The 12834-nt window shown below is 48.3% G+C and overlaps 2 protein-coding genes across 3 annotated transcripts; one reads left to right on the forward strand and one right to left on the reverse strand.

Annotated features, from left to right (window-relative positions):
• Positions 1 to 3547: 3547 nt before the first annotated feature.
• LOC119320444 (cyclin-P4-1-like) lies at positions 3548 to 5977 on the forward strand. The gene is made up of 2 exons (XM_037594534.1): positions 3548 to 4076; positions 5482 to 5977. Exons 1-2 carry the CDS (start codon positions 3694 to 3696, stop codon positions 5795 to 5797), a joined length of 699 nt encoding a protein of 232 aa, XP_037450431.1. The 5' UTR covers positions 3548 to 3693; the 3' UTR covers positions 5798 to 5977.
• Positions 5978 to 6691: 714 nt separating this feature from the next.
• Positions 6692 to 10484, reverse strand: LOC119323715 (THO complex subunit 7B-like). 2 transcript variants are annotated; one of them, XM_037597420.1, is made up of 3 exons: positions 10206 to 10484; positions 7608 to 8242; positions 6692 to 7087 (listed from the first exon to the last, which is right to left on the reverse strand). In XM_037597420.1, exons 2-3 carry the CDS (start codon positions 8199 to 8201, stop codon positions 6953 to 6955), a joined length of 729 nt encoding a protein of 242 aa, XP_037453317.1. In that variant the 5' UTR covers positions 8202 to 8242; positions 10206 to 10484; the 3' UTR covers positions 6692 to 6952. The 2 variants fall into 2 exon arrangements, with proteins under 2 accessions (XP_037453317.1, XP_037453316.1); XM_037597419.1 differs by having other exon boundaries at positions 7608 to 8258.
• Between the last annotated feature and the right edge of the window lie 2350 nt (positions 10485 to 12834).

The following is a 12834-nucleotide window of genomic DNA, read 5'->3' on the forward strand; positions in this document are numbered from 1 at the left end:
TGAAAGGAGTTTTTTCAAAGAAATACCTCGGTAAAGCTGCTTACAAATTGAGCATCAAGATCTATAGAGATAGATCAAGACGCTTGATAAGATTTTTCAATGAGTACATACCTTGAACAAGATTTTGAAGTAGTTCAAAATGGAACAGTCAAAGAAGGAGTTCTTGCCTGTGTTGCAAGGTGTAAAGTTGAGTAAGACTCAAAACCCGACCACAATAGAAAATAGAAAGAGAATGAAAGTCATTCCCTATGCCTCAGCCATAGGTTCTATAAAGTATGCTATGCCGTGTACCAGACCTGTTGTGCACCTTATCATGAGTTTGGCAAGGGGGTACGATAGTGATCCAGGAGTGGATCACTGGACATCGGTCAAAGTATCCTCAGTTACCTAAGAAGACTAAGGAAATATTTCTCGGTTATGAAAGTGATAAAGAGTTCGTCATAAAGCGTTCCGTCGATGCAAGCTTTTACACCAATCCAGATGACTCCGAGTCTCAATCTGGATACATATTGAAAGTGGGAGCAATTAGCTAGGGTGGCTCCATGCAGAGCATTGTAGACATAGAATATTTGCAAAACACATACGGCTCTGAAGGTGACAGACCCGTTGACTAAGCTTCTCTCACGAGCAAAAAATGATCACACCTTAGTACTCTTTGGGTGTTAATCACATAGCAATGTGAACTAGATTATTGATTCTATTAAACCCTTTGGGTGTGGGTTACATGGCGATGTGAACTATGGGTGTTAATCACAATAGATGTGAACTATTGGTGTTTAATCACATGGCAATGTGAACTAGATTATTGACTCTAGTGCAAGTGGGAGACTGAAGGAAAATGCCCTAGAGGCAATAATAAGGTTGTTATTTATATTTCCTTATATAATGATAGATGTTTATTATTCGTGCTAGAATTGTATTAACCGGAAACTTATTACATGTGTGAATACATAGAAAAAACTAAGTGTCCCTAGTATGCCTCTACTTGACTAGCTCGTTAATCAAAGATGGTTATGTTTTCTGACCATATACATGTGTGGTCATTTGATAAACGAGATCACATCATTAGAGAATGATGTGATGGACAAGACCCATCCGTTAGCTTAGCATAATGATCGATAAGTTTATTGCTATTGCTTTCTTCATGACTTATACATGTTCCTCTGACTATGAGATTATGCAACTCCCGAATAACGAGGAACACCTTGTGTGCTATCAAACGTCACAACGTAACTGGGTGATTATAAAGATGCTCTACAAGTGTCTCCGAAGGTGTTTGTTGGGTTGGCATAGACCGAGATTAGGATTTGTCACTCCGTGTTTTGGAGAGGTATCTCTGGGCCCTCTCGGTAATGCTCATCACTATAAGCCTTGCAAGCAATGTGACTAATAAGTTAGTTGCGGGATGAAGTATTACAGAACGAGTAAAGAGACTTGCCGTTAATGAGATTGAACTAGGTTTGATGATACCGACGATCGAATCTCGGGCAAATAATATACCGATGACAAAGGGAACAACGTATGTTGTTATGCGGTTTGACCGATAAAGATCTTCATAGAATATGTAGGAGCCAATATGAGCATCCAGGTTCCGCTATTGGTTATTGGTAAAAGATGTGTCTCGATCATGTCCACATAGTTCTCGAACCCGTTGGGTCCGCACGCTTAACGTTGGATGATGATATGTATTATGAGTTACGTGTTTTTGATGACTGAAGTTTGTTCGGAGTCGCGGATGATATCACGGATGTGACGAGGAGTCTCGACATGGTCGAGACATAAAGATTGATATATTGGACCATGTTATTCGGACACCGGAAGTGTTCCGGATGATTTCAGGTAAAAATGGAGTGCCGGTAGGGGTTACCGGAACCCCCGGGGAACTAATGGACCACCATGGACCTTAGTGGAGAGAGAGGAGGGCAGCCAGGGCCGGCCACGCCCCCCTTGGGTCTGAATTGGACTAGGGGAAGGGGGGCGGCGCCCCCCCCCTTTCCTACTCCCTCTCCCTCTCCTTCCTCCCCCCTTCTTCCTTGGAGAGGAATCCTACTAGGACTAGGAAGTCCTAGTAGGACTCCTCCTCTTAGGGCGCGCCATAGGGCCGGCCGGCCTCCCCCTCCCTCCTTTATATACGGGGGTAGGGGCACCCTAGGACACACAAGTTTCTCTTAACTGTGTGCAGTGCCCCCCTCCACGGTTACACACCTCGGTCATACCATCGTAGTGCTTAGACGAAGCCCTGCGCCGGTAACATCATCATCACCGTCGCCACGCTGTCGTGCTGACGGAACTCACCCTCGTCCTTAACTGGATCAAGAGCACGAGGGACGCCATCGAGTTGAACGTGTGCTGAACATGGAGGTGTCGTACGTTCGGTACTTGGATCGGTTGGATCACGAAGACGTTCGACTACATCAACCGCGTTAACTGAACGCTCCCGCTTTCGGTCTACGAGGGTACGTGGACACACTCTCCCCTCTCGTTGCTATGCATCTCCTAGATAGATCTTGCGTGATCGTAGGAAATTTTTTGAAATTACTGCGTTCCCCATCAGCACCTCCTCCGGCAGGGAGGCCTGAACACGCGTGATCTCGCCGTGGAAGCGGTCGATGTCGGGTTGCGGAGGGACGGGGACGCCTCTGGCACTGAGCCTCCAACGCCCCGGCACGCGCATGTCAGGCGGCGCCGGGTAATTCGCCTTGTGGAGGAGGTACGCCTCCCACTCGTGCAGGGTGTGGCGGCCGAAGCCGTTGGCCGCCGCACCGTCGTCGGGGAAACGCTCTCCCATCGGCGGATGTAGATGCGATGGCTGAAGACGGGGAGAAAGGCGAGATGGGCGTCGGCGACAAGAGAGAGGACTGCGGGCAAAGGAGAGTCCATCCACCGGCGAGGAAGGGGTGGCTTTTTATAGCCGCCCGAGGGCAGCAGACATGTGTACGCATGGCGGGAGGGAAACGGCGCGTTGGCGCGTCATCACTGCGCCGCCCGTGAGGAATCAATGTAAGGTTGACCGGTGGCAGCCTTCGTATTGATTCTCCGTGGGAAAACGAGGCGATGAGGAAGACGAGACGCGGCAGGTCGCTGACTCGGCGGGCCCGCCAGGCTTTCGCGCCAAAGCCGCCAGGATACGGCTTGTGTCCGCCGACGTCAATTTCGGGCCTAAGCGACGAAAAGTGGGCTTCTAGGGATGTGACTGGCCGATTTTTGGACGCCTGCGATAAAAATGGGCCTTGGGCGGCCTGGTGGGGCGAGTGGAGATGCTCTAAGCTGTAGAGTTGTACCAAGAAGTTAAACGCAAATCACACGTCCTTGTGATTTTGTCACATTCTCACATTTCTTTTTTGATCTCATGACTTTTTATGCGATCGGAAAAAAGTCAAATCGAGTTGCTTTTATCAGCCCGGTCAACTTGGGTCTTCAACGTCCGACTCCGTTACGGACACGCATGCCCTCCTCTGGCCTCTGCACACATAGACGGCCCCGTCTCTGCTCAACCAAACCAAAATATAGCACTCCAGCTGGCTCGCCTATGCAACAATCCAGCCGATTTTACTCCTCTCGGCAAGCGTATATGTAAGCCAACAGATTAAGCTAAGCGGGAAAGCAGGCACGCGCGCACACTCGTCTCGTCCTCCACACCCACCTCGCCTTCGCCTCCGCCGCACGCAACAGCCCACCCACAGCAGAGCACCCATGGAGATGGAGAGGCGGGCCAGCAGCAGCAAGCGCGCGTCCGGCGCACCGCCCAAGGTGGTGGCCGTCCTCGCCGGCCTGCTCGAGCGCGCCGCCAAGCGCGGCGACGCTGTGGAGTGCGGCTCCGGCTCGGCGGCGTTCCGGGGGCCGACGGAGAAGAAGCCGGAGATCGGCGTGCGGCGGTACGCGGAGCGCATATACCGGTACGCCGGGTGCAGCCCGGCGTGCTTCGTGGTCGCCTACGCCTACCTCGACCGCCTCGCCGCGCCGCCGCAGGATGATGCCGGCGAGGATGAGGCGGCCGCGGTGGCGGTGAACTCGTACAGCGTGCACCGCCTGCTCATCACCAGCGTCATGGTCGCCGCCAAGTTCATGGACGACATGTGAGTAGCGCCCGCCTGCTCCCGTCTCCTCCCAATCCGACCTCCATTGCTTCGCCTCCCGGTTTATGCGCTGCCAGTGTAAATTGTTGTCGAACGAACGATGGAGCCAGCGCGTAGTCCGAGAGATTAACAATTCGCACGGCACAGTTGACCGTCTGCCAATTAACCACGCATCCGCGTTATTGCTGGCGCTTGGATCGATTCATATGCAGGTGCATTTTCGTGGCATGTGCAAGTGCAACCGATCGTAGCGTTCATGCCGGCCGACCGGACCGACCGCGCACCTGCGCATGTCATTTCTCAGCTTAGTAAATACTTTGATCGAACGAGTCCACTTTCACCTGTGTGACAGGACACATGAAAATACAGTAATGAAGAAGCTTCTTGTTTAGAAGCTGTTGACAGGAGGACACATGAGAGCCATCTCTCACCTGAGTGACCTGTGTGCTGCTGCGGGCTGTCGGCGCGTAGAGCTGGCTGGAGCTGAGGGTGGTGTGTCGGCAGGGGCGCCCGGGTCAAAACGTGCGCCCGCCATGCGTCGGTGTCGCCGCCGAGCAGGGCCTCGTTGTGCGGGGTGACACGTGGGGCGGTCCCGGGGTCTGACGTGGCTGTCTGCCTGCCTGCCTGTCCGTGTGGTCCGACTCATCTGGCACAACCACCGTTTCACCGGTCGACGCGGATCGCACGGCCGTGGTGGATTATTCTGGCTGCCAGAGTGCCGGTCGAGCTGGACTCGGATAGCAGCCGCCGTCCTTCTCTCTTTTTTTTTGTCTCCCGCCAGATCAGATGAGATTATTATTTTTTATAGGAGGAAGATCAGATTAAGTAAGAGTTAGTTAGTTAGGGCTCACTTTATTTAGGTGACGAGGCGTTTCAACTAACTAGCAATTGTTCCTTTATTAGAGTTAAAAAAATGCAGACAGCGCAGGTCAGTGCGTAAGTAAATTCGTTGGTTACGCTGATACAAATGAAAACGAAATAATAGGACCACCCACCTCAGCGGTAGGTAGGCGCATGGTCGATCGACGTTCGGTTGGGGCGTCCGATCGTCCGGCCGGTCGCTACGGCGTTGCCCTCCCACATGAACTCGATCGCTCACCTAACTCAGAAATACATCATCAGCGTACCACCAATCACCACTGGCTAGCGCTAGCTCGTCCCCCGCACCTACTTTAACAGCACATTTACCCTTTGTAGTTCCATGTTGCTACTTAACTTTCCCGTCAAAAAAATGTTGCTACTACAATAATTATCTGATGTTGCTTCTGCTAATGCGCCATGTGCACAACAGTTCTTTTTTTTTTTGCGGCAAAAACTTCCAATCTGCTCATGTTGTAGTTCGACGTCACTTTAACTTTGTATATACAGTTCCATGTTACCTGACCGTACAACTCTATGTGCACAGACACTACAACAACGCCTACTTCGCGCGGGTGGGCGGCGTGGAGGTGCGGGAGATGAACGGCCTCGAATTAGAGTTCCTCTTCGCGCTGCGCTTCCGCCTCAACGTCACGCCCGACGACTTCGCATCCTACTGCGCCGCGCTCGAGGGCGAGATGCTCACCACCACCACGCCGCCGCCGCTCTCGCCGCCGGCGGTCATGGTCTCGGTCTCGGTCTCCCCGGAGGAGGACGAGGACGTCGCGGCCGTCGCGGGAGGCGGCATCATCACGGCCTTCGCGACGGCTGCTCGGGTATCGGTGGCCGAGATCACCCAATGACACGAAGAGCTAGCCCCGCCTCCATGAGTGGAGGGCAAAATGGGCGGCTTGCCTGCGTTGTGATTCTTTCATTTCCTTCCCATTTTTTATAGCTTCTTGGTGAGGTGTACCACGTTCGTTGCCAGTTGAATGTGTACATTTCTATCTTTTGAGCTATTGATGAATAACTTTGTTTTCGGACGGGGGAAACTTTTTTTTTGGCCGAGGTCATATGCCATGGATTAAAAGTGTCATACTACCTACAAGGCAATAAAAAGAGATGGAAATTACAAACATGTACCTGGAGAAGCCAACGTCGTCATTCTCCTGCATCCGCGCCGGAGCCACGACATGACCCGGCCATGTTCGGTGTTGCAATTCAAACCCCCAACCATCGCCAGAGCGAGCAACAATTTGAAATCCGCGGCACCCCCAAAATTAACATTAGCCACGATCCTACTCGTCCTCTTTTACAGGGAGACGATCCAATCTTCGACTGTTCCGAAGAACAATTGTGTTCGCTTACCATGGGTATATTCAGGGAGAGAGCTTGCCATCACCAACCGCCGAGCAGAGAGAAAAGCTTATTCAGACCTACAATCATGGATATCTTGTTTTATTTAGGCCTTTTCTCTTACTAGGCTCTTCCGTTGCGCAGTGGCGGAAAAATAAAACATTCACCCGAGTGCTACTGTTTACCATAAAAAAAATTGAGGTTCATATTGTGTGTCGACGTTACTGAAGTTCATACACCAATGGTTCATTCAGAATAAATACAACAATAATCCATATCAGCTATTAGTTCATAAACCATGGATTATTGCAGACATCTGAGTTAAGAGTAAGACAAATTCACCAACCAGAGTTTCAGGCACTCCTTGACAGCCCGTTTTACCCCCAACCAGCATGGCAAAAGAAGCACACTGTCAAGTCCGCCATTTTCAGTAAATAATCACACTGCAATTCTAAATCTGGAGTACATATTACAGCACAATGATTCTGCATTTCTATCATACAAGCACGGAATGGTTTCGGCGTCGAATACAGCTTACAGTTCAAAGAAACCACAGCAACGACAAAAAAAGGGGGTCTCCTACAAAGAAAGACAGTGCCCAGAAACTACCGAGGCATGCTTGAGCGTGCAGGGTAAGCAGCTGCAAGTGCTAGGATCGTTAATCAGTCTACAGCCATCGCATCTGAAGCGCCGCCGCTGCCTTCCTCTATGCTCAACTTTGGCTCTTCCGTGGCAGCTCTCAGCTCATCTGCTATGTTCCTTTGCTCATCTTCGATCGAGATTTGCAATTCCTCCACCTGTAATAGGTACGATATTAGAGCAGGCATTCTGTTTAGACTATTCTGTATCCAACTCCAAAAATAATACTCCCTCCGTCCCAAAAGTGTCGCTGATTTAGTACAACTTTGTACTAAATCAGCAACACTTATTTTGGACAGAGGGAGTATATAGAGTAGAGGCTTAAAGCAAGATGGTACATCACACGATTTGATTATAAAAATGACGAAACCTATAAATTTTAGTTTTGAAAGTACAATTAAATGGATGTTAATGGTATCATTTGATTGACGTCAAATAGCTGCATACTCCCAGATGTTGGTGGGTGCCGATGTAAAATTCAGTAAGTGGTCATGTATGATAACTAGGCTGTTCCTTACTAAAAACTGTGCTGTATTGTGGATAACAGAACCAGGAAAAGCATCAAATTTTAACATTATATCACAACTATTTCAAAATTGATATTCTATTGATCATCCTTGCACAAGAGGGGGAAAACCATGATTCTGAAAGTAAAAGAGAACATAACCAGAAACTCACCACATGCAGAAGAAGAGCAAACTGCTTCTTCCTAAGCTCCAACGTCCTTGTACATGCTGCACTCTCGGCCTCCAAATTAGCTATCTCCTTCTCAAGATTAGATATAAGTTTCTCGGTTTCTGACCGTGGAGGTTGTGAGGAAATCAGTTTTCTGATCGCTTCACACTCCTCTTTGTGCTGCCTCTCAATCTTGCTTTGCTCAAGTTGCTTCTTGAGATCCTCAATATCAGTCTGAGCTTGCAAGATTTGTCGCTGGATCTCAACCTGCAGCTCGTTGAAGCTCTCCTTCTCCCTGAGATTCGCATCAACTACAGCCTTGCTTTTAAGAAGAGGCAGCTCAAAAGTGTTAATTTCCTGCAGAAAGGCCTTGTACAGCCTCTCACAGTCACTTGTATTGTCTGCATCCTTCTCCACCTCAGTAGCGAAGGACATGAACTTCTTTTGGAGCTTCTTTAGGGGTGGTTCACCCCTGGTAGTTGTGATCCTAGTCAGAAGCCGGTGTTTGATAATCGCATCATCCTCATGTGGCCCAAATGCATAATGTGCAGACATGTCTTCACCCCTCCCGGCAACTCTCCTCCCTTTGGTAAGCATTTCAGAATTTGAGCGATCAACCAACTGAAATCAGCGCAGTGCTAAGAACAGAACAAACTGTATTAGTTACAAATCAATTAGCTCAACTGTCTTGAATTGGTACATCTGTATGCAAATGCACTTGAATGCTTGCGTATCCGTAAACTATAGAACATCTGCAAGGCTACAAATTTGACTAACCTATATACATGTACATATGAACATTTGCTCTAACAGCACCTAGCAAGAATGCACGAAAGCACATGAGTATCCAGGTAGGCTTGGCAATGGGCTGAAATACTATTGAACCAAACACAACTAAAATGGCACATCTCATGTTCATCCAAGAATCACTAGAATCAGGGAATTCGTTGTGGGCAACAGAAGGCAAGGCAGAAAGCGGAGTTCTTCACAACAACTATAAGATCAGCATGCTAATTCTAAGAAATTGCTTCCATCCACACACACAAAAAATAATCCAAACATGCATTGATACATCAAAACCACAGATTGATTTTCACAGATAAGCTTACATCCAATATCCATCACACATGCTTGCATACATATATATCAAGTTCATTACTTCACAGAGATACAGACCCATCTGAACTCTGTACCTTGGGAGTACGACCTGAACGGCGGTGTTTTGAGGGACGGAGGCCGGCCTGGACACTGGACGTCGAGGCCGGATTGAGGCAGAGGAACATTGGGGCGAGTGGGACAACAACCAGGATGGCGGTCATCCGGCTCCACAGCCTAACCTCCCCGGGCGCACTAGCTGCAGAATGAGGTGAGGTGACGCTTGGGTACGCGGCGACGGCGGGATGTGATGGAGCTTGGGGACAGGGCGAGCTCAGGCCGGCAGAGGGGCGAGGTGTGTAGCTTCACTACAGAGTGATCTCGGGGTGTCGGCCCGCTAACCTTAGCTTCCGCTCACCATGGCGCTGCAAGGGAAATGATTCGGAGGAAGAGAACAGGACTATAACGTACCCCGGACACTACAAAGATTCAAAAACCTCATCCTACAAATTACAAAAAAATCCAAGAGAAACGGAAGTACAAAACAACTCCTGGATTTAATAAACAAATTTTTAAATGTCCAAAAATGACGAAAAAATATGCATGTGTCCTTTTGGGTGTCTGCAAATTCTCATGGGAGAAACACAAATATTGGTCCGACTGTGGCTTAAAACTAAACAGAAAGCAGCTGTGGGAAAGTGCTGTGAGAAAGCTGTAAACCCATTTGGTAACTAGCTGTCTGAACTGTGGCTGTGGGACTGAATACCCTAAATACTTGAGAGATTGTTTACATGCTGTTCAACAATAAGGATCTCACTAAATGTTGTCTTAGCTGTAAATGATCATGTTATAACTTATAGGTAAATTAACAGACTACCAAGTTTGTTTTGTTCATAGATTTTTGGAGTAATTAACACCATGAATTGTGTATACTCTTTCTTCAATAAGTCCCATGCTTTTAAATTGCTTCTTCCTAAATGTTTTCCCGGTCATGGCAGAAATCTTCTCCCCAAGATTTATGCAACCTCTCCGGTTTAACATCCCAATGGACATTTATGAATATCAACCTCCTCTTGGCATAACTCACAAGAAACAGTTGGTGTGTTGTTCATCCCAAATTGCCTTTTCCACCTATTTCACAACAAAATACTAGTAACATATAAGGACAAACTGCCACAAAAACACTGCAAGCACTTTGCATCCACACAAGTTTTACATTTCAACATACACACAAGCAACTACAATTTGCAACTAATTCAACATACACACAAATTCTAAAAATACTGCGATTCTGCGGTGCATACATAATACTGTACATGAGGAGGAAGAAGAAAACAAGTGATCCAGACAGGTCAAATCAGTGCAGGGGTACAGCCAAAGCAAAGTTTCTCCAGAGCTAGACATCACTCGCTTTTACGCACGCAGATAATATCACTTGAACAGATTTGATACAAAAAATGCAGGCAGTATGAACTACAGTAGATGGGAGCGAGAGCGTAGTAGTACCGTGCGGGGCAGGGTCGGAGAGGGGGAGGGGGCAGCTTGGCTGCGCCTGGCGGGCGAGGGCGACACTTCACGGGGCGACCGCGGTCGACGAGGGAGGCGGAGGCGGCCGGGGAGCAGCCTCCGTGGCACGGAGCGAGCGGCGGGACGGGTAGGTGGAGCGGAGGAGAAGGAGACGGGGCGACGGCGTAGGCGGCCGGCGGCGGCGCTAACCCTAGGAGAATCGCCGAGAGGGGATGGGGGAGACGGACTGGCGCGTGGAGTCGGGGCCGGCCTACCGTTTCGTTATTTCTGAGTGGCAGGAAGCGGGTAATTTCACTCCAACTTCGGGGGTAAGAGAGTCCCGCGCCGAACCGGTTCCCCGTTCCCCTCGCCGCCGGCGCCATTGTCAGGACTGAAGATGGTGGGGATATTTCTTCAGTTAACTGTAGCGGATAAGAAAGATAACGATTCGGTAGATGGACGGCTGAGATCGCTCCTCACTTTAACAGTTTGTCGTCAGCCGTTAGATTACACACTGTATCGTTGTCAGTCCGTTTACTGTTACTTTTCACCCTCTTGCCAGGAGTGCTTTCCACTTATAAAGACAACCGGGTTGTGGCTGGTCTGGGCATCGACTCTTTCATTGAATTGCCAAGATGGCTATCTATACCTATAATTAATACAAACACCTCCTGATCCAGGTGAAATTCCCCAATTCTCTTCCTCCAAATCCCTAGATCCTATTGGCGAAGTAGTTAGGTCCTGACAAATTGGTATCAGTAGCCAGCGTTTGCTCGGCGGAGGGGATTCCCTGTGGGCAAATTTTTTCTCCTCGAGATATTTCCACCCGATTCCCACCCCTGTTCTGGAGGCGGCGGCGATTGACGGCGACGAATTGTTCAGGTACAGATCAGTCGAACCGGAGCGGTTGGTTGAGCACTTTGCTTGACTGGTAAAATTCCGCGTCTGAGTGCTGATCCGTGTACCTTGGAGGCGTGGATCGCGGCGGCGGAAGGATCTGGAGTTGAGCTCGGGTTGCTGGTTCATCCAGCGATAAAATTCCTTACCTCCACTTCAGATCAAGGAGACGGGGCGCGCGAAGGCAATCGATAAGGCGGATCTGCAGGAAATGTTGTCTCTCAGAGAGGATTTTGGGATTCTACAGAAAGACCACGCTCAGATGCAGGCAGACATGGCAAAACTGCATGATGATGTGCCATCAGCTCAAAACAAGGGGACATTTCAGTGCAGATGGGCAGTGTTGAGCAAGTGGTGTTGGACTTACGCAAGCAGCTCTCCACGATCAATTCAGTGTTGCAAGCGTTAGTGAAAGCGCCAGGAAATGGAAGCACTACTGAAGTACCTTCAAGCTCTCAACAGAGACCTAAATCACCAACAGTATCACAGGAACAGATGCAAAGCCAAGTGCTCAGAATAGAGCAGCTTGGGAAACAATTGGAAGCAGAGAAGGAGAAAACCAGACAATTGGGAGAATTGCAGCTACAAAACTTACCTCCTATCAGAACCAGCAAACCAGTAGCTCCTCCTTGGTTTGTTCAGCAAGGCAGAACCGATCAAGCAAGTCCTTTAGGCACTCCAGTTACAGCTAGACAACCTACTTACACACCTGCTTTTCAGCAACATTATCATCAAAATAGAGACATGCAATTGTGGCAGGGTTAAGCTAAAACTTATGAACAAGATATGCAGTGCCAGTTCATGAAGTCTTTGACAAAAGGACCTAAAATGGATTTTCCTAGGTTTGAGGGTGAAGACCCAGTGGGTTGGATCAGGCAGTGCAACAAGTATTTTCAAATGCCAGGAGCACCAGAAGAATATAAAGTTTCATTGGCCCAATTATATATCATAGGTGAAGCAGATGTTTGGTTAAGAAGATCAGGCTTATTGAAGAAGAAAGTGTCACGGAAAGAATTATGCACAGAAATTACTAAGAGATTTTCTACACAGGGCTCTTATGACTTACCTGAAAAATTCAATTCAGTTAAACAGTCAAACAGTACTGTGTCTGAATATACAAAAATATTTGAAGATCTGGTGGCTGATGTACAAGAGGAAAATCCAGAGCTAGGAGAATCTTGGTTTGTAAGATGATATGTCAATGGCCTTACAGAGGGCATAAAATTCCAAATCAGACCTTTAAGACCACAAACTCTTACAGATGCATATTGGTTAGCTAAGGATGTGGACCCTGCCATCCCCCTGTGATTGCAAATACAAAAAGAACATTGGTTCCTTACAACAACTACTATCAGAAAAGCAATGGAGGATATCCTCCAAAATAGACTGCTGCTCCCTCAATTCAGCAGCAAATTCCTATCAGACACACTGAAATTCCTGTTAGTGGTGCATAGAAAATCAGGAAAGTAGGAGAATGCTGGAGGTGTTAAGATAAATGGGTGCATGGTCACAAATGCAAGTTAGTTCCCAGTGTTCATACCATTCAGCAAGAACCAGAGGAGCAAATCTCTTATGACATTGAGGAACAACAGTTAGAGGAGCAAGAAGAGCCAGTTGCTGAAGGAGATCAGGCTATGTTCATATCTGCTTTTGCAATGGGACAACAACTTGCAGTTCCAACTCCTACAGTAATCATTCACATCAATGGGAAAAGAGCAGTGGCCTTACTGGA

This window comes from Triticum dicoccoides, chromosome 6B (genome assembly GCF_002162155.2).
Source record: "Triticum dicoccoides isolate Atlit2015 ecotype Zavitan chromosome 6B, WEW_v2.0, whole genome shotgun sequence".
Classification (NCBI taxonomy): Eukaryota; Viridiplantae; Streptophyta; class Magnoliopsida; order Poales; family Poaceae; genus Triticum; species Triticum dicoccoides.

Bases quoted from the DNA above. Each gene is read 5' to 3' on its own strand.
- LOC119320444 (XM_037594534.1), top strand. From the start codon at position 3,694: ATGGAGATGGAGAGGCGGGCCAGCAGCAGCAAGCGCGCGTCCGGCGCA. The intron at 4,077-5,481 runs GTGAGTAGCGCC...CTATGTGCACAG, and splicing joins GCCAAGTTCATGGACGACAT to ACACTACAACAACGCCTACT.
- LOC119323715 (XM_037597420.1), bottom strand. From the start codon at position 8,201: ATGCTTACCAAAGGGAGGAGAGTTGCCGGGAGGGGTGAAGACATGTCT. The intron at 7,088-7,607 runs GTGAGTTTCTGG...TACCTATTACAG, and splicing joins TTGCTCTTCTTCTGCATGTG to GTGGAGGAATTGCAAATCTC.